The 25,030-nt window shown below is 33.9% G+C and overlaps 2 protein-coding genes and 1 pseudogene across 3 annotated transcripts; 1 reads left to right on the top strand and 2 right to left on the bottom strand.

The window, feature by feature from the left end:
• Nucleotides 1–336: 336 nt before the first annotated feature.
• On the bottom strand, nucleotides 337–4,025 carry LOC132167661 (CYP enzymes assisting alcohol dehydrogenase). The gene is made up of 7 exons (XM_059578674.2): nucleotides 3,840–4,025; nucleotides 3,592–3,737; nucleotides 3,392–3,429; nucleotides 2,831–3,239; nucleotides 1,688–1,924; nucleotides 1,052–1,210; nucleotides 337–601 (listed from the first exon to the last, which is right to left on the bottom strand). The coding sequence occupies exons 1-7, from the start codon at nucleotides 3,874–3,876 to the stop codon at nucleotides 491–493; spliced, it is 1,137 nt and encodes a 378-aa protein (XP_059434657.2). The 5' UTR covers nucleotides 3,877–4,025; the 3' UTR covers nucleotides 337–490.
• Nucleotides 4,026–5,471: 1,446 nt separating this feature from the next.
• Nucleotides 5,472–10,472, bottom strand: LOC132167665 (8-hydroxygeraniol oxidoreductase-like; annotated as a pseudogene).
• Nucleotides 10,473–16,959: 6,487 nt separating this feature from the next.
• On the top strand, nucleotides 16,960–23,307 carry LOC132166841 (Chaperone DnaJ-domain superfamily protein). Of its 2 annotated transcripts, XM_059577693.1 has the most exons (8): nucleotides 16,960–17,232; nucleotides 19,544–19,621; nucleotides 19,742–19,817; nucleotides 20,369–20,442; nucleotides 20,581–20,651; nucleotides 20,931–20,969; nucleotides 22,924–22,967; nucleotides 23,071–23,307. In XM_059577693.1, exons 1-7 carry the CDS (start codon nucleotides 17,203–17,205, stop codon nucleotides 22,964–22,966), a joined length of 411 nt encoding a protein of 136 aa, XP_059433676.1. In that variant the 5' UTR covers nucleotides 16,960–17,202; the 3' UTR covers nucleotide 22,967; nucleotides 23,071–23,307. The 2 variants fall into 2 exon arrangements, with proteins under 2 accessions (XP_059433676.1, XP_059433677.1); XM_059577694.1 differs by lacking the exon at nucleotides 20,931–20,969.
• Nucleotides 23,308–25,030: the final 1,723 nt, after the last annotated feature.

The raw sequence follows: 25,030 nt of genomic DNA, 5'->3' as shown, positions 1-25,030 counted from the left end.
CTAACTAATTAGAGTTTGTCCCACATTGGCTAATTATAGTAGTGTTAAATGGCTCGATTAGGTACTTAGGAAGTGGGAAGTGGGGTAGTTGTGTATGAAGACGTTTATCCTGATTGGAATTATATTGGAAAATTGAATTTTTATTTATAAAAAAAGTCTGAAAAGCTAAACTGCATTTTTTTAAATCACATAAACCCAAATACACCATTATTCAAAAACTGAAATCCCATTTCCAGCTCTGCCACCTCCTATAAACACCCTTGCTTGTAATTTGTGTGGTGTCAACGTTCAAGAAAAGAAAAAGAAAAGAAGAAAGGTTGGTTTTGGTGCCAAAAATTTAAAAGGAAAATCTTACTAATATTATAATGCGCGTACAAGGGAAGGTATACGGGGAAATTGTTAAACACACACACTTGAAAGAAATGATCGATGCATTTGCCCATCGTTGCAAATGTATATCTTGTTAATTTATTGCTGGGATTTTTTTTAATCAGAGCTTGATGAGGACCTTCACACAATCAGGCTGCTTCAATAGCTCAAACGCTTTATCTATGTCTTCCAATGAAACTTCGTGAGTCAAAAGTTCATCTAGTTGTATTTCCTGTGGAAACATTAAAATACATGAGCATTTCAAAATTTCTCGGAATTCAGCATTATCATTTAATTCATTATCTTTTATCAGTTTTGTTTTTAAATAAAATAGTAATTGTACATAATACTATAACAGAAATTCAAAGTTTAAACTTTGACTATTCGGTTGATTTTCATTTTTAATTAAAATATTTCACATGTTAATCATTATTTCATTCGATTTAAGTCTTATAACTTTACACCCATTAACACCACTTTACACCCATTAACACCCATTCATTTGTGTATGTGCATATTGAACTTTTATATATAAAGAAAAAGGCTACGGTTTTTTTTTTTTTTTGTGTTCTCCTAATCGTACGTGAATATTGTTTTTTTTTTTTTTTAAATCAATTTTTTTAGATAACAATATCCACGTATGAGCAGAAAAAACCGTAACATTCATCATATAGGAATTCACCTTGTTTTTGCATTTGTCGATTAAAACAGGGAGGTCAGTTTTGGCTTTGATCCCTCCGAAAATGGACCCCTTCAAATTTCCACCAACCAAGAGGGAAAGGAGATTAATCTCCACAGTTGAATGAACTCCTGCGCCAATCACTAATGTTTGTCCTTTTCCCTTATCACCATCATCAGCAAATAAGGTAGGTTAAAAACAAACAAACAAATAAATAAATAAATACTTAAATAAACTCAATCATTAAGATTTAAGGGTGCATTTTGCAGTTAAGTAAAATCGATTCAGCCTTACACGCTCCCTTAACCAGGGATGGACCCAGGTTCTAATTTGGGGAAGGAGCAAGGGCCAAAATTTTTTTGGAAGGGACCAATTGGCAAAAAAAAACATTAATTTTTTTTTTTTCTTGTGATTTGGGGAGTGACCAGAGCCACTCCCAATCCCCCCAGGTCCGTCATTGCCCTTAACTGCAATTTAAAATTTTAGATTTTTTTTTTTTACTCTTTCAAACTGTTATTTTTGTTATACATGCTCTCAAACAAGACACTTTTCACAATATTGTTGAAAAACGTACTTTTAGACTACAAAATTGCGAGACTTAGCGAACTCTAACCTAAATATTTGAATTGATAGACATACCATTTTGGTGGCTAGGAGAGCTTGATTGATCAAGGGTGCGACGCCGGTGCACTCAAAGCAATAATCCACACCCATTCCATTGGTTATTTCTTTGATTAGCTCGGAAATGGACTTATCACATTCATCCGGGTTTATAAAGTCCGTCATTCCAAAAGCTTTTCCCTTTATTCTTTTTCTCTCGTTTTTGTCAATGCCAATTATCTTTGATGCCCCTTGTATTCTAGCCCCCTCTATAGCCTGCAATTTACAAATTAAGACATAATTTTCCAACTTCCTTGATCCACCACTTGTAAGATAATTTCTTTTCTTTTCTTTTCTTTTCTTTTTTAGTACCTGAACTGCATTAAAACAATATTTTAAAATTACAGCCACCAAAAAGAGGAAGTACAAGCACACACATCAATCCAACTAGTTAAATAATCTCAAGATTGAATCTAGTTTTACAAGAATTGGGATCTCTTTCAATTTTTTTTTTTTTTTTGGATGGCAGGAAATCCCTTACAATTGTTAAACGCTATTGGTAGGATTGACTTGTTCGGGTAAATAGGCCCTATTTAGGAGCCTCTCTCCATTGCCTGTCCATGGAATCCTTAATTATGCCCCATCGACAGCCTCTCAATTGGGAATCCTAATGGAGGGCTTCTTACAACTATCTATCTGAAAACTTTGAGACCATATCGGTTGGTGTATTTTTTTTCTTTTTTGCAATTCAATCCTTGGCTACTTGAGCTACAGAGTGAGGGCTGATGTCATTTGTATATATTCAATAATATTTTTTCTGTAAGTATAATGCAAAGGACATTTATTGTACATGCCCACACACCCCAAAAGCTTATTAAAATAGTATTTTCTTTGTTTTAAATGAAATTATTTATAATTTTAAATGCATTAATTTTAAATTTTGACTATAAAATAAATATTATCTATTTAATTTGAAATAAAGAGAATCGTTGTCCCACCCGTCTTATGAGCCTATGAAATTCCACAATTACTCAAATTGTAGGAGACTTTATATATATATATATTTTTTTTTAAGTGTGATTAACAATTCTATAACTTTTACAATAAATTTTTTTATATTATGAAGTGATAGTGAATGACTACCTAATCACAAACTTTGACAAAATCATAAAACATACGTACCCCTAATCCAACGGCACCGAGACCAAGAACAGCGACCGTTGATCCTTTTTCAATCTTGGCTTCCTTCCACGCAGCCCCAAATCCAGTAGAAAACCCACAAGAGATGAAGCTAGCATGTGGCAGCGGCAGAGCTACGCTTGGATCAAGCTTCACAACGTAATTGGCGTCGACAACCATGTACTCCGACCACGTGGAGCAACTTAAAATGTGGTACAGCCTCTGCCCTTTCACAGACAATCTTGAAGTGCCATCTGGCATCAGACCGCTTAAGTTCAAAGGGTATTTAAGGCACAAGTTGGTTTTCCCTGACAAACAATTCTCACACTCTTGGCACTCCCCAACGTAGGTTGGGATCACAAGATCTCCTTCTTTTATATCTTTTACTCCCTCTCCCACGCTCTCTACCACACTGCAATTGCATTTACATAAATAGTTTCTCTTAATTTCTTCAATTAATTAGTAATTTTTCATAATTATTAATAACAAATTATTGGTGTTAATATTTTTCTCATATTCAATCATTTTAGAAACTTCAAAACTCAAAAGATCATATCAGCTTACCCAACACCTTCGTGTCCTAGAGCTCGAGGGAAAAGAGGCTGTTAGAACAACAACAAGAAGAAGCAACAATATCAAACCCTCTGGCCGAAAAATGTTTTAAGACACTGACTCAGAGCTTTGCATGGTGTCCCGATGATCTAGTCGGGGCAAAGCGACCCGAATACCCGGATTAAGAAATAGCAAGGAAGATACATACTAACCATTGGAAACCCTTTGGTGCATAAGATGTCGGAATGACAGATACTAGCATATAAGATTTTGACACGAACTTCAGATGATTTTGGGGGATCTACTTGTATCTCTTCCACCTTCACAGCTGGTTCCTCAATTCCCCAACACACCGCAGCTGCCATTGACGGGGGAAAAGAGAGATCAAGGAGAGGGGTGTTGGCAACATTTTATACAACTCCACATATATAGAAAAGCATATACAATAATTAGGGCATACCTTTGCATGTGATGACCTCTGAGACGCTCTTCGACATTGCCTTGTTATCTTGAGTTCTGTGTGTCACTAGTGTTCTAGTGCCTCTTAAATAATAACCTACACGGGAGTAATGCACCACCACTAGTACCCCACCACAATTTACAGAGTCAATTTATTTGAGGGTGGATTGATATTGACCCAGTGGAATAGTGTTATCCTATATATATTTTCTAAATAGTGTAGAAATGTACTTCGAACTATAAATATTTCAAATGTTGGAAGGTATTTTGGAGATCCTGACTCTTAATTATTTTCTGTTCAAAGAAAAGAAAATAGTGATAACAACAGGAGAATTATGAGAGAAGCTCCCTTGCTCAAACAAGAGCGCTCCTATCCGCACAAAGGAAGTCTTTATAGATGAAATACAAGTCAGCAAGCTTGGCACAATTTCATTTGCAATTATTCTGGAATAATTTGAAAATTATGAATCGAAATTAGTATCCTTATCTTTAGAAGTCATTATTATCAGTTGCATTCATGGTTTAATTAAATGTAAGTGATCATTGATCAAGTGACTCAGGGACATGGACAGATTCAAGGGAGGACAAAAGGAGCCATCGCCCCTCAACCTCCCCAAAAGTCTGTAAAAAACAAAATCATTTTATTTTATTAATTTTATTGATAGTGACCTCCTAAACAAATAAAATGTATCCTTTTCATATCGATCTGATCAATATATATCTCATAGTGGTGGGATAGTGGTGGGATGCAGGTAGTGATTGTGTCCTCTTTTTTATTTATTTATTTTTATTTATTTTCAATATATTTCTTCACACTTTTTTTTTAGATTGTATAATTCAATTCATAAATATGAGAGAGAGAAACAATTGGGTACCCTTTGGTGCATATGACCACACTTTGGTGCATATGACCACATCAGTGTGACACATGCTAGCATATAGCATCTTAGCACCCACTAAAAACGATATCTAGTGGCCGGCCATACATTTTATATTGAATGATGGAGAAGAGAGTCAATTAATTAGAGTTTGTCCCACATTGGCTAATTATAGTAGTGTTGTCCCCAAAGGGTAGCTCAATCGGTTATGTACCACGCCTCATGAAGCGAAGAACACTAGTTCGAATCCTCCACTCCCCCTTCCCTTGTGTGAACATGTCAATATATATATATATATATATATATATATATATATATATATAGTAGTGTTAAATGGCTCGACTGGGAAGTGGGATAAAGCGGCTATATATGATTCGTGATCGATCATCACACCAAATGAATTTGGATTGTTGAGATAAATTCCACCTCCACCACCGCCTCGGGGCCTCCGTCCAATATACACTCATTTTTGTAATAATTTGTGTAGAAAAGGAAAAGAAAAAGGAAATGGGTAATTACCTTTTACTCCCATGAACTAAAGCGTCTTGGCACTTTCTTTCATGAACTACTAATTATGACACCTGACCCCATCAATTTAAAATGAAATCTTATTAATACCTTCCTTTATTATAATGATTGTACAAGTGAAGGTACACTGGGAAACTTTTAAACACGGTTGAAAGAAAACATATATATTTGCCCATTGTTGCAAATCCAATTTGCATATATTTTTCATTAATTACTAGGATTATTAATCACAACTTGACGAGGACTTTCACACAATTAGGTTGCTTCAATATCTCAAACGCTTTTTCTATTTCATCCAATGAAACTTCATGAGTCAAAAGTTCATCAAGTTGGATTTCCTGTGGAATAATTAAAATACATAAGCATTTCAAAGGTTATCTTAACATGGTATTAAAACAAAAATTCTAATTTATTTTTATTTTTAATTAAAATATTTCACAATGCATGTTAATTAATCATCATTGATTTGTAAAGTGAAATATAGCAAATTTGCATGTGCATATAGAACTTTTTTTTTTTCTTTTTTTTTTTTTTTTCATAAGAATTCACATTTTTTTTTTTTTTTTGTCAATTATAACAGGAAAGTCAGTTCTGGCTTTGATCCCTCCAAAAATGGACCCCTTCACACTTCCGCCAAACAAGAGGGAAAGGAAATCAATCTCCACAGTTGATTGAGTTCCTGCGCCAATTAGTACTGTTTGTCCTTTTCCCTAATCACCATCATCAACAAATAAAATGATTTAAAAACAAGGGGAAACTTTACTTACCCCCTATACTTTCGCGCTTTTTGCAGACACTCTTCCATTGTTCAAAAACTCTCACTTTAGTGTATCAAACTTTCGTTTCGTTCCAAATACCCCCTACCGTTAGATTTTGCAGTTAAATCAAACGGTAGATTTAGTAAAAGACCTTTATACTCCTAATTTTTTTTTTTAAATTTCAAATTTACCCTTATTTATAAATAAAAAATTATTATATTAAACAATAATAATAAAAAAATATAAAAAAGTAACCCACCGGGGGTCACTTTGTGACCCACTGGTGGGTCACTTTGTGACCCCCGGTGGGTCACGGGGCTCACACACCGTTGGATTTTAAAATATATATATATATATAATAATTTGACCCGTAGGTCACAATACGGGTGGGTTAGATCCACCGGTAAACCCACGGGTCAATTTTTTTTAAAAATATATATTTTTAATAAAAAATAAGGACAAGATTGTAATTTTACACTCCTCAGTTAGGATTTAACATAAAATCCTAACGGAAGGGGCAAAGTGAAAGGAAACGAAAGTTTGATACACCAAAGTGAGAGTTTTTGAACAATGGGGGGGTGTCTGCAAAAAGCGCGAAAGTATAGGGGGTGAAGTTTCCCCTAAAAACAAATAAATAAATTCATTAACGGTCTGTTTGGTTTAGTGGTTATAAAATGTGAGATTTTAAAAATATTAATTTCAAAACGCAGATAATAAAAATACAGTTATGCAGTTGATAAAATTGCGATTTGGTCTATAAATCGCGTGGTTTAAGAAATGCACTTTCTTACTTGCAATTTAAAAGCACAATTTTTTTTTTCTTTTATAAAAACACATTTTTCAAATTTAGACATTTTCTATAGTTTTGTTTGAAAACGCACTTTTGAACGGAGAAAAACCAACTCTTTACTAGAATATTTGAACTGATAGACATACCATTTTAGTGGCTAGGACAGCTTGATTGATCAAGGGTGGGATGCATGTGCATTCAATGCAATAATCCACTCCCAATCCACCCGTTACCTCTTTGACTTGCTCCGAAATGGATTTGTCACTGTTATCAGGGTTTATGAAGTCAGTCATTCCAAAAGCTTTTCCCTTTTGATATTTTTTCTCATTTTTGTCAATGCCAAGTATCTTTGCTGCCCCTTGTACTTTAGGCCCCGCTATGACCTACAATTTACAAGAACATATATAACTTAAAAGCCACGTTAACTTTAAGAAGAAGATGCGAGAGGTAGGAAGGCATACATACCCCTAATCCAACGGCACCAAGGCCAATAACAGCAACCGTTGATCCTTTTTCAACGGCAGCTCCCTTCCAGGCACCCCCAAATCCAGTGGTAAAGCCACAAGAGATGAAGCTGGCATGTCACAGAGGGAGATCACGTGCTACACTTGGATCAAGCTTGACAACGTAGTTAACGTCGACAACCATGTACTCCGACCACGTGGCGCAAGTAAAAATGTGGTACAGCTTCTGCTCTTTCACAGACATTCTTGAAGTGTCATCTGGCATCAGAGCATTTAAGGGCACAGGGTATTTTAGGCACAAGTTGGTTTTTCCCGACAAGCAATTCTCACACTCTTGGCACTCCCCAACGAAGGTTGGGATCACAAGATCTCCTTTTTTTATATATTTTACTCCCTTTCCCACACTCTCTACCGCACTGCAATTGCATATACATAAATAGTTTCGGTTAATTTCTTTGATTAATTAATAATTTGTCATAATTATTAATGAGAAATTATCGGTATCAATATTTTTTTTCAAATTCTCTTACAAATTCAATAGATTTATGGAGTCTACAAATCTAATAGTTGATTTATAAGATAATATGAGAGAAATATAGACAAAATATTGATACTAATTAATTTAGAAATAAACTTCAAAAGATCATATCAGCTTACCCAACACCTTCGTGTCCTAGAGCTCGAGGGAAAAGAGGCTATTAGAACAATGTTGAAAAAATTGATAATTAATTGACAACCAATTTCTCACCAGTCCTTTATGCGAAAGACAAGTTTAGAAAGAAAACACACGAGAACACACACCAATCACACACGTACACAAAGAGTTTACGTAGTTCGGCAATATGCTTACATTCACATGGCGTGATCCGGTCTCCTTCTTTACTATTGAGAAATATTTAGTACAATGGTATAAGCATGAGCCGCTCAAGTTTAATATCCCAAACCCAAGCCCTTATCCCCTTGGACAAGGAAAAAAAATAGGTATTTTCTGACGTGGCAAACAGTGCATGTACACCTCACTCAACTGTCCCTCTCAAACACCCAGTAAAAAAAAACTCTCTACACTTTGTAAATGCCACAAAGTGCTCTCACCAATTTGGATTTTTCGGATAATTTCAACCAAGGACTACATATCTTTTTATAGAGGCTTAATCACGAAAAATAGGAAAACAATTTTAATTCAATTGCTGCTGGGAAGACGAAACCATCATGAATACAAAGTCTTTTCCATTATGAAGATAAGCATTGAAGCCCACATGTTTATCTACACACGTTTTCTCCAAAAAAAATCCAATTCTAAGTTGTTCTTGGACTCATTTTAAAACTAACATTATCTTCTCATAGATAAATAGGACTTGAGCCCACCAACTTGAATATTAAATATTTTCCAGCAATTATCTTCACACTTGTTGACAATTTGAGCCATTATCAACAATCTCCACCTTGCCAAAAATTTGGCATCCTCCACCTGAGACCTCAGGTCTACATCTTGACCGATGCCCATCCCCACGCCCTGGGATGTTGTACAAAACACTGTCTACACCAACAGTAATAATTCTACAAGAATTATCATGCTCCACCATAAAGTGCATATGCACTTAGAATTAAACCATTCCAAGAATTTTCATTTTCGGTACATGTCGAAAAAATCCTGCTGAAAAATATGGTGCAACTTTCATGTTTGGTTCCCCTGGAAGTTCATCAGCAATATATCGACACCCTTTTCCACCACATACCCGACATCAAAAAACCAAACCAATGTCCCATATGCAAATGTGGACCCGCTAATAGAACATATCCATTATCCTGACATTTTTAGCGGTCATGCCAGAGGATGTACATGCCCTTATCAAAGAACATCATCATCTCTCTCTGTAACAAGAGAAACAGTATTAGCATTTTTGGAGCACTCTGCCGAACCTGCTCTTCTCAACGTTTTGTGTAGCTCAGATTGGATGTCCTTGACTTGTATTTGCCATAAGCCGAAGTTCATTCTCCCGTTGAACATTTCAATCCCAAACTTCAAAGACTGCATTTCTTCTTAACGAGTAGAAATCCGCAACCAAGTGTTGATACCAATTGTTGAGAAAATTGATAATTAATTTGCAACCAATTTCCCACCAGCCCTTTATGCGAAAGACAAGTTTGGAAAGAAAACACACGAGAACACACACCAATCACACACGTACACAAAGAGTTTACGTAGTTTGGCAATATGCCTACATCCACGGGGCGTGAGCCGGTCTCCTTCTTTACTATTGAGAAATATTGAGTACAATGGTACAAGTCTGTTCCTCTCAACTGTTCCTCTCAAATACCCAGTAAAGAAAAACTTTCTACACTTTGTAAATGCCACAAAGTGCTCTCACCAATTTGAATTTTTCGAATAATCTCAACCAATGATTACATATCCTTTTATAGAGGCTTAATCACGAAAAATAGGAGAACAATTTTAATTCAATTGCTGCTGGGAAAACGAAACCATCATGAATACAAAGTCTTTTCCATGATGAAAATAAGCATCATATTTATCCTCACGAGTTTTCTCCAAAAAAATCCAATTCCAAGTTGTTCTTTTGACTCATTTTAAAACTAACATTATCTTCTTATAGATAAATAGGACTTGAGTCCACCAACTTAAATATTGATATTTTATAGCAATTATCTTCACACTTGTTGACAATTTGAGCTATTATCAACAAACAACAACAACAAGAAGCAACAATATCAAACCCTCTGACCAGAAAAAGTTTTAGGACACATTGACTCGGAGCTTTGCACGGTGTCCCGATGATCTAGTCGGGGCAAAGCGACCTGGAATACCCGGATTAAGAAATAAAAAAAATAAAAAAATAAAAAAAGTACAGTAAGAGGAAGGTATATACTCACCATTGGAAACCCTTTGGTGCATAAGATGTCAGTGTGACACATACTAGCATATAAGATTTTGACACGAACTTCAGATGACTTTGGGGGGTCTACTTGTATCTCTTCCACCTTCACTGGTTCGTTGATTACCCAACACACCACAGCTGCCACCACCCATTAAAGGGGAAAAGGGAGATCAGAGAGAGACAGAAATGATTCAAAATAGCAACAATATCAAAGAAACTAATGGTTTTAACCCTACGTGGTTGCCTATATTTTCTGCAATTCCACATATAAAAGCTAAGTACCTTTGCATGTTATGACCTTTGAGTCGACGCTCTTCGACATTGCTTATCAAATATTCAAAGTTATCAAACATATTGGTCAGTCTTAATTGGGTGCTCTTGATTTGTGTCTCTGTTCCTCTTAAATAATATCGCAAGAGCAATGCTTTGTCGCACTACCTTATCTAAATTTAAGATTTGACTAAAATTTTGTTAGATTTAAATCATCTGAGCTCTATGAATATAAATAGAGCATTTTGTATTATCCTTTCTTAATTCTTTCTGTCTTTCATTCCTTTCCTTTATTTCTTTAGATTGTTACAAGTTTTATCCGTAAATTTAGGGTGATTTAATCTTCATTAAAGATATAAGATCAGGACTTTGCCACCTCATTTGAAAACCAATTGACTTCTAATGAGGAAAGTCAAAGTTTTTATGGTATTTAAAATCGCACATCGCAATGCATATTTTAAGAGCCGTCAATGTCAGCAAAATGTCATTATTGTACCTCAACAAAAGATAATACAATCTTATCAAATTTAGAGTAATCCAAATATACTCTAAATTCTCTAACATGTTATATAGCATTACTCAAAAACGTAAGAGCAATGCTATAAACTACTTTTTTGTCTCACAATGTTAACGTGACAGTCTCACCTATCCCTTAAATCTATACATGTTTTTTTTTTTTAAATAAAAATAAAAATGTTTGTTGAGACTGCAACATCAACATTGTGGGATAGTTGTGAAATAAAAATGCAGTTTTTAGCATTACTTATAACATAACATAATAAGCGAAAGAATAATGCTAAAAATTACATTTATGTCCTGCAACCATCCCTCAATCCCGATATAGCAATCTCAACCAAGTTTTGGATTAATCATTGTTTAGAAAAGAAGAAAAATGAAAAAGAGTAATGCTATAAACTATATTTTTAGATCACTATTATCTCGCAATTCTGACGTGGTAATCTCAATAAACCCTTGATTTTTTTTAACAAAGATTGATCCAAGAGTTGATTGAGATTGCTACGTCATTATCGTAAGATAATTGTAGAATAAGAATGTAATTTCTAGCATTACTAAAAAATATTAAAGAGTTAGTTGTAACTACCACATAACATTGTTAGATTTTTATAAAATAGAATTGTGGTACATAGCATAACCACATTACCCAATTAGAAAAGATTAACGTTAAACACACTCACTTTCTCACTCTCATACTTCAAGACATTGTTTTTAAAATTACCATTTAATCAAAATTAAATTGTGATTCATCTCAAATCCAATGGGGATATATTGCTAATTTTTTGGTAGTTTTAGAAGACAATATCTCAATTGAAAATTTAGAAGAACATTATAAATTGAGTGGTAATTTAAGAGAAGTATATATGTGAATTTTCTTAACTTCATATACACCATTAAATACGACAAACGACCTATCTACTATAGAGGCACGAATAAGGGCATAATTGAAAATACCACCAAACAATTGCCACGTCTAAAAGTCTTTAAAGTTATCATATTTATCTATATTATCTGCGAACTATGAAGTGGGTGCCATCTTCTTTTCATATATTTGTCGGGATTTGTTTAATCAATATCGCCCTCTCATAGTGGGGATGCATTGGAATTTGGTAGGAACATAAATGAGTGAGTGCTGTGTGTCCTTGTTCCCCTCTATTTTCAATATAATTTTTTCACATGTTTTTATTTTCTTTTGTATTTTTCACATTGTATAATTCAATTCATAATTATGGGAGAGAGAATTAAGCATATCAAACACTCTAGCTAGACCAAAGAAACGGCCAAACTAATTATCTTTATTTTTAGAATATATGATATAAATTCAGGAATCAGCACATTAACAATTGTGTACCCTTTGGTGCATGGGACCTCAGTGTGATACACATGCACTAGCATATAGCATCTTGACACCCACCCACTAAAAATGATTTTAGTGGCCATACACTTTAACTTGAATGATGGAGAAGAGGACTAGCTAATTAGGGTTTGCCCCACATTTACTATTTATTGTGTTAAATGGCTCGATTAGGTACTATTGAGTGCGATAGAGAGTGGCTATGGTTCATGATCGTCGGATCAAATCAATTTGGACGTTTTTTTTTTTAAAAAAAAAAATTATTTATTTATTCAACACGGGGAAGGGGAATTAATTTGGGCAATTGAGATGAATTTATAAACATTTATAAATGTAACCCCATCCATATACATAACATCTTTCTTTTATTCCAGAAAACCTTTTGTGCATTTTTCTCGTTCTAGAAAAAAAAAATACTATTTTAGAGTAACTTTTAGACTTCATTGTATCCCATAAATGCATAAACTCTATGCGCAATCTTCTTGGAGCATGCCTAACAAGTACCCTAAAGCTGTTTTCCTTCTTTACACATAGGGAAAATTAAAAAAAAATCACAAAAACAACAGCTTCCCTATATTTTCTCTATACATTAGGATTGCTACAGGTAAACCCAATGTATTTATTATAATCATAAAAAGGACAATTATCTCGCATCTTACACTTTCTATGCAAAATAAATGAATATAAAAACAAAAAGAAAGTAAACAAAATAATATTTTAATGTTATAGGGAAATAAAGGGAAGTTATTGTGAAATGTATTTGAATAATAAGCATTCCCAGCAAACTCCCTTATAGGGAGTCTGTTCCATAAGTTTAGAGAATATGTTCAAAAAATCGTAAAAAACATCCCACAGCAGACTCCCTAAATGAACCCTAAATATTATGATTGCTACAGTAGAATCCAATGTTTTGGGTTCCACTATTGCAATCCTTATGATTATTAAAAAAAAAAAAAAAATGATTCCCTCCTCTCTCCTCTCTTCTCTCATGTCTCACAATTCTCTCTCATATCTCCTCTCATATATATAATATAATTAAAAAATATATATATTAATGATATAGGGAACGATTAAAGGAAGCTATTGGGGTGTATTTTGACATAGGAAAGCAAAAAGTAGTTTAGATCCTTAAGTGTAGAGAAAATGATAAAAAAAGTTGCTGAAAATGCTCAAAAAAGTTTCCTTAAATTTAAAAAAAAAAAAAAGAAACAAGTTGCTGGAAATGTTCTTTAGAAGAAAGCAAAATGCATTAAAAAAATTATCATTGTAATTGAGCCTTGAAGTCTATATAATTTGTCTCCATAATTTTCCCTTTTCCAACACATAATATCATTGTAGGCAAGTGATGTATGACGTGGCCCCACCCCATTAACGGCTAAAAGATTTTAATTTATATTTAATTTTAAATAAAATTTTATTATCTTTTTTCTTACTATGATTATGTTTACTTGTCTAGTGATGTCACATGTGATGCTACTAGGCTAAAATATAGTGATGACATATGTGATGCTACTAGGACATTTATGATGCCTTGGCTTCGCCATTTTACAGTAGAGGGCAGGAAATTTGAACCTTTTTGTGAAATTTCTTTGCATTATGATGTTCACCTTCCATACATTTTCGTTGAGTTGATATGCCATGTCAACTCCGCGAAAATATATACAAGATAAACGTCAAAACACAAATAAGTATTTCTCTTTTTTTTTATCGTACCAAAAGGAAAGGGTTTGCTTGACAATATTTTTGAAAAGTACTTATAGGTTTTTGTTTGAAAAAAAAAAAAATGTTTTAATATAATATAAAAGTGGGAAATATTTTTTTTTAGTTTTTTTTTTTAATGAGGTCGCTTTAAATTATTTATTAATGACGTTGAAAAGAATTGTACTTTTTATTTTAAAGACAGAAAAAACGTTTTCAAAATCATTGCTAAACGAGGTCACAATATTGCATAAATAATAATACTTCTCTTTAATTAAATTTTTTGGTCAATAACCTATTTCGTTGGTGTCTACGATCTCAAGAGGAGCATTGACAATTTGACAGCCCATCTCCCTTCTGCCTTTGCACTCAACACAACATCCAATGAGGAACAAAAGAGTTTCGAGAGGCCCATGGGCCTTACAATAGAAAGCCCAATGAGCCGAAAAGCGAAAAAATTAGAAGACCAAAAACAAATCTATAGCAAATCCATAGGTCTAGATCCATGACAATTAGTAATTAGTAATTCAATATACCACATTTTTATTTTATAATATTAATGTGATAGATTAGGTAGTTTTAGATAAAGTTTATAGAAATGTTTTATTATTTATATACAACCCTTTCATTTTACTTTTATTTTATTTTATTGACATGGCATTGCTGATCTGTCTTTGGATCAACTTTTTTTAAAAAAATATAATAAATAATAAAATTAAAGATTAATTAGCAATATCACATCAATAAAATAAAATAAAAGTGCGATATATAGCATTGCTCTTACGTAAATTCAAAAAGGTTAACGTATTGATTATGTGCATAACAAATTAGGGTGTCAACAAAAATTCAAAAGATCATCCGCTCCAATTAGGAAAACTAATTTTTTTTTTTAAGATAATGGAAAAATAGCTCTAATCCAAAAAATTGCATTTGGTAATCAATGGTACTAAAAGAATCAAATGTTTAGAAAAAAATATATTTTTATTATGATTTTTTTTCCCTTTGTATATAATGCCATTATTGTCATTATTATTTGTTATTTGTCACCACCACTTTCCTTCTATTATTGATATAATCAGTTTAATAATTGATTTCGTTGTATAATTCCTACAAATAGTATCTGAAAACACAATTATTGATGAAATATTTCATTTAATAATGTAAAACAAATCTACACCGAGAAATGATTGAATCCATTTTGAAAAAATTATTGCTTGAAATTAATTTATAATCTTCGCAAAGTGCAAACAGTTGGAGCCCATTTAATATCATCTAATTACAAAATTTGTTTGACATTGCTTGTTATATACAGAAGTCAAGTCAAAGGAAAAAAATACTCTCTAGAATTCTTCTGTCTCTTTTCTTCTAGACAATATTAAGAAGAACTTCAAGAGGAGAGAAGATCTAATTAGATCTTCCTTCATTCCCTTTCACAGTAGTAGTGCTCGGTGTCTGTTCTATATGCTCCATTTGTCTCCGTTTTTTGTGGGTTACTTTAGATATAGTCTCTTCAACCTTAGATTTGATCGTCTTCTTCGGTCAAGGTGTGTCTTCCGAAATGATGTTTACGATGTTGTGCTCCTTTGCTGCTGCTTGTGGAGTTTTTGTTTTTTATTTTGTTTGTCTTGGTCTTCAAGTTGAAGATGGATTTGTTGTCTTGGCCTTCGAGTTGAGGATGGAGTAGATTGATGTGGGGGCTTAACTCTCAAGGCCGGTTTTTGTTTTATATTTGAGCTACCCATATCCTAGATTTAGTATGCACGAAGCAGATTTGTTCCTTAAATGTAATTGTATATGGGTTAGCGGAAGCTTAAAGTCATTTTTATGACTTTGTAACCTTCATAACTTTTGGCTATAATTTTTCAAAGCTGTATGCTCTGTTATCTGTAATATAAGAGCTTTAAGCTCATGAAATTTCATCAATGGAAGTTCTATATTTTTCAAAAATATATATATATATATATACACACAAGTCAAGTCAAATTTTGAGCCCTCCATTGCCCAATCTGTTTACATTAACGTCGTTGAAAAGCAACATAGATAAAAGCTTTGACCCCATCATGTTTTCTTTTTCCTCTAAAAAATAACTTAGTAGATGAATGCAAAAAAATATAAAATATTCATGAAGTGTTATTAATTCAATTTGGTAGAACGTGGGTCTCTAGAAAACAAATTTAAAAAATATTGAAAAAAAAAATCAATCAAAAAGTTTTTTTCATACAAAGATGATGATGATATACTAAATAAGTAAATATCCACCAATCTAGTCTAAGTCGAGGTCGCGGGTCCAAGAGCCCATTCTTTTGGACTCAAGCCATGAGTCCTAATCATGCCATAGAAGCTAACACTCAAGTTGCTTAGATAACAAGTGAAGAGAAGATGCGAAGAATAATTCCTCACTACTTCGTCATAACTCTCTTATTATTCTTGGCAGAGAAGATGCAACGTGCTCAGTTTGCTAGCGAAACAACAGTCACACCTTGATAGCAGGCAAATAATTCAGTGGCATGATCACTCAAAGTTGCACCCCAATCAACGTATGACACTTGGCGGAAGCCGTGCATCGTTCTCAGGCACTTCCTACGAGAAATAATATGCAACCTAATGAAATACATACACATTATCTTTCATATAATTTCTAGTAGATTCATCGACTACACTTATTCTTGACATGTCTATGCAAGAGAATAAGGAACAAAGATTCGAGTTAATGACATCTACTTCATTCATGAAACGATCAACCATACTTATTAATTTAAGCATCGAAGTTATTTTTGAGGCAAGTATTTAATTAATCTCTATTATCTTCTCTTGCACATATGCCCATTAATTAAGATTAGCCGTGAAATCAACTGCATTGCCAGACCATTTGGAACTCCATTTTTGTCTAGACAAATTGTTTTTCTTTTTTTTTTGTCGGAGGACTTAAAAAAAAAAACCCCATTATTTCTCAATGCAGCGCCAAAAAAAAAAAAAAAAAAAAAGGACGCAAAATAATCTCATATCAAATCTATAGGAATTGTGGCATTCAAAGCTCCACTCGTCTCTCTTTTGCCATCAAAATTCCACCACAAAAGCCCAAACCCCTCCTTCTGATTTTTTCAATTTATTAAATCTAATTCTTATTGATTTCAGAGTCTTATATCTTCTGCTGATTCAAACACACTTTCTCAAATGAAATTTATACGGAAATCTCTACGTACGAACCCAGCAGATGGAGGGCAATGATAATCCTACCCAAAAGGTATCCAAGCACTTCTCTATTGCTTTTCTTTCCTCCTTTTTATCTTTTGTGCGCATAATTCTTTTTCTGCTTTGCTATGATTATATTGAAGATTCCAGTAGTTATTTTAGGGTTTTGCTTCTGGGTTTTCACTTTTTTCTTCTTCTTTTTTTTTTTTTTTTTTTTTTTTTTCCGTGGTTGTTATTGTTGTTGCTCTGTTGGGAGCTGGGAAAAGATTAGACAGCAAGAGAAATGAAATTTCTGGTCGCTTAAATTTCATTACGGGTGTGTGTATGTGTGTTTATTTTTCTCTCTTTTTGCAGTTTTCTCAGTAACCGGACAGAGAGCCATTTTCCAATTATGCTTGAGTTGGGTCTATTATTTGGGTGTAGATGTGGAATGGGTTACAGTCAGAATTAAGTATATAAGCATTGGGTGTTAGGATTTACTTCGGTTAGTTGATGCACAATGGTGACGATTTGAGTGATTTAGAGGGCCACCTATTGCTTGTATACCTAAGATTATATGTCCAAAAGTAGGTAGGCCACAAGCGCAGGCTCATGTTTCTTGCTGCCTTTCCTGGTTTCAGTAACTGAGGCAATCGGGCTATTGAGATGGGTAATTCTTAAGTTTATTCAGTTTTTTCTTTTGAGCTCTTATCATTTCAAAATACAGCCTTGTGATAGGAGGTGTGGATAATATCTAATTTTACTTTTGAAATCTGAAAAAATTAAGTTCAACTTTTTAAACATAATTTGTGACTTTGAGATTTTGCTTGATATCCTCTAGTAGCAGATTGATGTATTAGAAAGAAGAATACCCATAATCTGGACATAACCTGCAGCTCAATCGTACCTTTTCTAACGTCCCACTATGCATTCTTTGAATGGTTTTGGATATCAGCAAATCCAAGACTTGGTGAGTTTTTTTTGCAAGTGAAACAGCCTGAAATGAGGAACAGCAATAGCTATTTGGTTCTAGGGTTTTTGATAGCCAGTAAGTATCTGAAACCTACTTCATGATGAATTATCAAGTTCCATGTAACCAACGCTACTAACGGGTTGGAGGGAATCAGATCATGAGCTATAGACTAATCTAAGATGGTCTACCCTACATCAGTTTCAAACTGCCTCTTTTCCCCTAACATATTTTCAATCTAGGAATGCCATTTGTGATGTTCTACTATTACAATTTTGCTTTCTAAAGGTAACATACGTTTCCTTTTGGAAAAGCATTAGGGCAGGTTGGGACTGGTTTACCCCTTTATATCATGTAGGTCTAGACTACAAATTCTGGGCCAGAGCTCGATGGAAGTAATGATCATTAAACATTCTGCCAATTATGTGATCTTAACTGATGTATTTTTGAATCTTATTCAATGTGGCCCTGATTACTGCTGCATGCTTCATTTTCCTCTAGGAAATATGTGCAAGTTATACAGTAGAAAAAGGGGGAGATAGTTCTGCTTTATGAATGAGAATGGTAACATGATGTCTGTTATACCCAGAAATATGATATGTCAGGGGTAGACGTTTATAAACCACATATGTTGAGCATAATGAGCTAGATTTAATTGCAAGAGAGATTGTAATTTAAATAATAAATTGTTAATGAAAAGTTTGCATTTTATGATAAGAAATGTGACATGAGGGAAGTAATTAAGAATAGAAGTAAACTTTTTTTTTTTTTGTAAGTAATAACCAGTCTTATTAAAAGCGTAAGGCGCCCCAAGGTAAACAGGAAGTATACAAAAGGATCACCTAACTAGAAAAAGAAAAGCGAGCAAGAGAATAGAAGTAAACTTAACAGAACTCAACCAGCTATGCTGTTGCTTTTTAGTCCTCTTTAAGTTACCTATCTTGCCTCAACCAATATAGTTTTTTTTCTTTCTCTGAATGTGCATACCACAATGCAGAGTACTAGGAAATCAACATTTACAGGAAATGTTTCTATTTGAATAATGTGGACCAAATTGGTGGTGCAGAAGTACCAGTATACTTGAAATGCATTTACCAGGGAGGTAGATCCTGCCACAGTTGAAGGTCTTTAGAGGGAGATCTCTATGGCAATAAAAACAAATATGAAGCTGTATTGTTCTAATGCTTTGCATCTCTGCTATAAGAACTTTGTTTTTCTGAAAATTGAAATAGTAAAATTAGACCTAATTTAATGGTAGTTTCAGGCAATGTATCTTTAAGAATTTCATTATCTTGCGTGATGTTTTTTATGCAAATTTACATAGCTTGTTTGCCAGAGTTTTGGTTTGTGGATTTGACTTGAGTGTTTGACCTAGTTTTCTGTATATTTGATGTGGGCCTTTACTTGTTTGAAGGATTACTACAAAGTATTAGAGGTTGATTATGATGCATCTGAGGAGAAGATCCGATTAAATTACCGAAGGCTTGCACTGGTTGGTCATCTTTCTTTCTGATAGTTCCTTGAATAGTATTTTTACATTGCTCGGGTTTTTTCCATTAATTGCGATGTGATATGGACTGAGGAAATATACTTGATTCTGTGGGCTATATAGAAGTGGCATCCTGACAAGCACAAGGGTGACAGTGCTGTTACTGCAAAGTTTCAAGAGATAAATGAAGCTTACGAAGGTAATTCTTAAGTGTAATTGGTGCAAAGGTCTGCATTTCCATACCATGCATATGGTCTTATTGTAATTCGTTCTTTAGAAACAGTTAAATTAATGATCCACTTACAGCATTTACAACCCTTAGAAATCAGCTTGGTCTCGTCTTTAGTATCTTCAAGAGACTGAAAAATATTTGAAGAAGCCAGACAACAGTCCTTGACTAGTATTCATTCAGAGATCAAGATCTTTGACTAGGGTTTTGAACTACCTAATCTCTGATGTGTACAATAAATATGCATATTTAATCCTGGTTATGTCCATAGATTTCCTTTCAGCAACATGGGACCTACTTCTACTCTTTAGAGGCAGATTACATCTCTTGGTACATCAGACTAATAAAGAATTTTAAAAATATGAAAATATGTATTTTGGTCTTTAATTATTCATCACTTTTTTGGTTGGTGTAAAGCCAATATTACATGTTCTTTGTAACATTTTTGTTTTTAGGTTATGCGGTTATAATATTCTACAGGTTATGTGCAATAATGTGACTTCTACTAATTTCTTTTGCAGTTTTGAGTGATCCTGCTAAACGACTTGACTATGATCTAACCGGAATATATGAGATTGATAAGTATACTCTGCGGGTAAGAAAAGGGGAAGATCATATTATCAGGTCTAGAAATGTCAAATTATATTTGTTTAGGTTGTTTCTGAGGCCCCCTTTGTAGTGATTATTGATGCTGAATGCTGACTATCTGGGATATTCAACCCTTCCTATGCAGGAATATCTTGCCAGATTTAAAGGAATGATACTTACCTGCAATGGGCTTGGTATTAGTCATATGCCAATACGGTAACATTTTAGTAATTTTTAGAAAATAGGGTGCTGAAGTATATGATGAATGTTATCATGAGAGATTGTGTGTATGTTTGTCTATTTATTTTGTGCGTGTCTCTGATGTTGAGTATCTGTAATTTTAATATTTGTTTCATTGTCAGGAATCAAGATATTAACTCTGAAGAAGAATATGACTACATTTCTTTATATTTTTTAAGATCAATAATTATTTTTGCAACGCGGAAAAAATCATAACACAGTTCACTCTTGCTTCATTTCTCCTCATAACTGCAGGATGCGGAAATGCAAGCCTATCGAGCTGATCTTTTTCAAGTTAGCCCTTAACTTATTTCCTTAGGCAATAAATTTTCCCCTATAAGTACTCAAAAAGCAATATATTATATATCCTAACCGCATTTTCTTTTGAATATAGTTGTCTGTTTTTGAATTACTTAGAAATATTTGTTCAAGTTCCTGGACTGGTTCAGACAGAGGTGTCATTAATCCATTCTAACACTCCTGCTTAAGCTTAGGAAAATGGAAAGATTTGTTCAAATTCTCAGTCGGCAGTACTGAACAGACATGTACTCCAAACTCTATATATGTTTGCATAATCTTATTAAACAATTGCAGAAAGTTAGTAATTGCTTATTACAATATTTAGATGTGACCTATAGGTGATTTTGTTGCTTCTAGCAGCCCATTGCTGGAAGTCCTTTGTATGGCTGCTGCTGAATGCAGAAATATTTTGAGAGATGGAGTGATTGCAAAAATGTATATATGGCTCTATGGAGGCTTAAACTTTCTAGATTTCCATGTAGGAAGCTGATCACATGGTTGATTGGAGATTAACCGATAATTATACCTTTCTTGGCCTTTTGGCTAAAGTCAAGTGCCAGTCAAGTCCTAGCATAGTGGTAAAGGACTGAAGGCAATTGTGGAATGGCCAGAGTCTGAATTGCACTGTCTGACCAGAAAAAATATGGAGATAAACTTGTTATTGTCTGAAGTACAGAGCAGGCTGGGTCTGAGGCTAGGCTAGAATGTGACTCTTTGGCCAGTGAAATGTATAAGAAGATCAATGTGCTGTTATGCCGCTTGGGAAGTTGTAAATTATTGGAATGAGAACAAGATCAACTTTAGATGGTTGGAATTCAACCTCCCCGGCACCTAATTTGTTTGTTAAGGGCCTGATAGCAACTGTGCTAGAAAAGTGTGACGGTGAGGCTCCTATGCAGGAGTCTGAAACAGGAAACAAATCCGGTCCGATGGCTGTTCTCCACTAACCACCATGATATTGGGAATGGTGCTGATGCTCAGATTCTATATTTTCTTCCGTAGGTGCTGGGAACATATGTTATGGATCTTAGATGGTTAGTTCGGTCAGGAATTTGTATAAACTACTGGTGAAATCTTGGCATGATGAGATCTCATCGTAGAAGTGTTATCCTGGAATGGCTGTGAAGCTCAAGTGGTTGGCACCTGCCTGCATATCATCGCTCTCTTTTTTGCATTATGACCCGTGTCCAGTGGGATTCTATAGAAGTTAGAGGGATTTGTGATGGAGAGGCATTTTTCTTTTTGTTCTACTGATAGGGTAGTAGCTGTGGTGGTGGTGCTGAGTAGCATGTTAGGTTTGTTTAAGACTTCAATTTTGTGTGACCAAATTAGTATTGAAGTTGAATAAGGAAATGAATAGATGGAGAAAATAATAACAAATATTGTAACGAAAGCAAAAGATTGAAAAAAAAAAAAGGATTAGGACACGTTATTATGGCATGCATCCACAGTTAAGTGATCCAACTCTATATATTGTAATATATAATTATATTATTTACAGATTTCTTAGTTGTTATACTAATAAGTTTGTAGTAAAATTTCGATAGTTGGGCTTCTACTCATGCATTGTTTTGCAACCAATGACATGCTGTAAATCTTAGACCTCCTTAAAGCAAGTTTTGAGCTTTTGCTCCCATATCATGCTCTCCTAAGAAGAAAAACACATCTCATACTTCAGGTGAACAATGGCGCTCATCCTCTGTAGCCCCACCCTACAATTAATGTACCCAAACATGAAAGAGCTGCCCTATCTTTACTGTTGACTACATCCTTCTGACCTATTCTATGTGCTTTTGACCTTTTATTTACTTTACAAAAAACACTTTTTTTCTGATTTCTCTGCTCTTTATGAGGTTGTCTCCTTGTTGGTTTTTTTCCTGTCGAACTCTAAGCTTTTTGTAGTTCTTTTCAATTTTGCATATTTTATAATTCCTATATACTGATGCAGGATGCAGCAACTGATGGAAACCAATGACTTAACAGATAAATAAGGTTTGTACTTGCTATTCATTCAAACTTTACAATTTGCCTTCTGAATCATTTCCTTTGACATGCTGGTGTATGTAGTCTGATACTTGTATCCATGTTGTTACAGGGTGTTACTATACTAAATCAAAGCTGAATAGAGTTATCAATTTGCATACCCGGCTCCCACATGCATAATACTTGAAAATGGAGGATCTGGTCCAGTTTGTAATGTTAGATCAAAATATGGATCAAAATGAGTGGTGTAAAATGATTACTCATGATATAAAAGCTGTTCACGTGGATGTGAGGTACATGTTGGATGTTGCTAAGTGATGGGTTGAGATCTTTTGCATCATCACATTTAGATTGTAGTTTGTATTTCCTATTCATTTCACCTACCACCTCTCTAGTTCCACTTTTTTTGGGAATTGTATTCATGTAGTTATATTTCTTCTTTGTATACCCCAAAAGAATAAAAAGATAATAGCTGCAATTTAGAAGTTTGGAAGATAATTTTGATGTGCTAAATGTGATGTATTTGGAGAGAACACAATGCTCAAAATCTTGAAAATTGTTAGAAGACAATGACCGAACTAAAAGCAATTATGCTCAAATTTGGTAAATGAATAGCAATTATGCTATTCATTTCATTTAAAATGAAGATGATCATATTTCCAAAATGAAGGTGGTTGTATACTACTCGTAAATGGTTTAAAAAAAAAAAAATTTACAGTCAAATAATTATAATGGTGGTTGAATCACCTTTCAAATGATCAAAGTTGGTTCATTCATTACCTTCAGCCATATTTGGGGGTTTGCCGAACCACCCCTATGGTTATTGGGGTGGTTTAGCCACTCACATTTTTTTTTTAAAAAAAATTATATTTTTTTTTATTAAAGGTATTTTTAACTTCGAAGAGTTAAAAGACAATTTTTATTAGTTTGTGCATTGTGACAATCTAAAATTTAGAAATGAAAAGAATAATCTTGGGTTTTTTTTATTCATAAGATTTTGTATCGTTATGTACAAATTTCTTTGACAACATTAACATTTGTCTAAGACTCTAAATGCTTAGGGTTTAGCTCTTTTTGACCATTTATTATTGACCAAAGCCCTCTCTCTTTCCTCTAGATGATCTTCCAACTAAGCAAAGTCAACTAAGTCATCTCATTATATAAAGAGAATGAGTACATTCACTTCTTTACACTCAATTTTTTTTTTACACCTATAAATAACTTTTAAAACCACCATTACATGTAATAAATTGTGCAAAAAAAAAAGTGAAAATAAGTTAAGCATTATTCTATATAATAGCACGCAGAAAATCCATCAACTGGGATCAATCTCAAAAATCAAACATTTTCCTTAGTTTGTTTTTTTGATTAAATTCTTGTGGTCACCCTTACTTTGCTACATTTCTCCCTCCAGAATACATATTTATCTAATTTAATCAAGTTTCTGGTACACAAAATCTTGAAATAGGAAAGGGTCTCCATCCACGTGTCCCTCTAGCCATCCATTGTGGGGACACAAGAGGGATACAAAGAGAATATGTACTATTTATCTCTTCCATAAATTCATTACAATCTTTTCATATTCATCCAAAAAAGAATAATATATATATATATATATATATATATATATATATATATATATATATATATATTCATTGCGCTCTTTCCACTCTCTGCCTCACAATCTTATCCTACCATTGTATTACAAAAATCAAAGATGGGCAAGTTCGCCACCCTGTTGATGATCTCCCTCCTCCTCTGCTCCACACTGACCTATGCTGCTCGTCCAAAGCCATCACATTCTAACGAAATTCCAGCGGAAACCCACAATGGGAATGGGGTTGGTTGAAATTACATCGCTTCAAACAAAAAAAAAAAGCATGATTTAGTGACATGATTATTTGGGGCATTTTTGGCCCAAAAAAGGCCTCAAATGATTTAGCGACGCTTGAATGTGGGCACTTGGAGCACGTTTAAATAGATCGCGATTGAAATTCAATTTCAATACGTTTTTTCAGTTAAAAACGCCTCTAAAATGGGGCATATGAGAATGGTCATTTACATAGTAAAAC

This window comes from Corylus avellana, chromosome 2, assembly GCF_965113065.1.
Source record: "Corylus avellana chromosome 2, dhCorAvel1.hap1.2, whole genome shotgun sequence".
Lineage (NCBI taxonomy): Eukaryota > Viridiplantae > Streptophyta > Magnoliopsida > Fagales > Betulaceae > Corylus > Corylus avellana.
This window is presented reverse-complemented; position numbering and strand designations above follow the sequence as displayed.

Coding starts and splice junctions, on each gene's coding strand:
- LOC132166841 (XM_059577693.1), top strand. CDS start 17,203: ATGGAGGGCAATGATAATCCTACCCAAAAG. Junction 19,818..20,368: donor GATAAATGAAGCTTACGAAG/GTAATTCTTAAG, acceptor TTTCTTTTGCAG/TTTTGAGTGATCCTGCTAAA. Junction 20,652..20,930: donor ATTAGTCATATGCCAATACG/GTAACATTTTAG, acceptor TCATAACTGCAG/GATGCGGAAATGCAAGCCTA.
- LOC132167661 (XM_059578674.2), bottom strand. CDS start 3,876: ATGTCGAAGAGCGTCTCAGAGGTCATCACATGCAAAG. Junction 1,925..2,830: donor TCGGTGCCGTTGGATTAGGG/GTACGTATGTTT, acceptor TGTAAATTGCAG/GCTATAGAGGGGGCTAGAAT. Junction 602..1,051: donor TCGACAAATGCAAAAACAAG/GTGAATTCCTAT, acceptor ATGTTTCCACAG/GAAATACAACTAGATGAACT.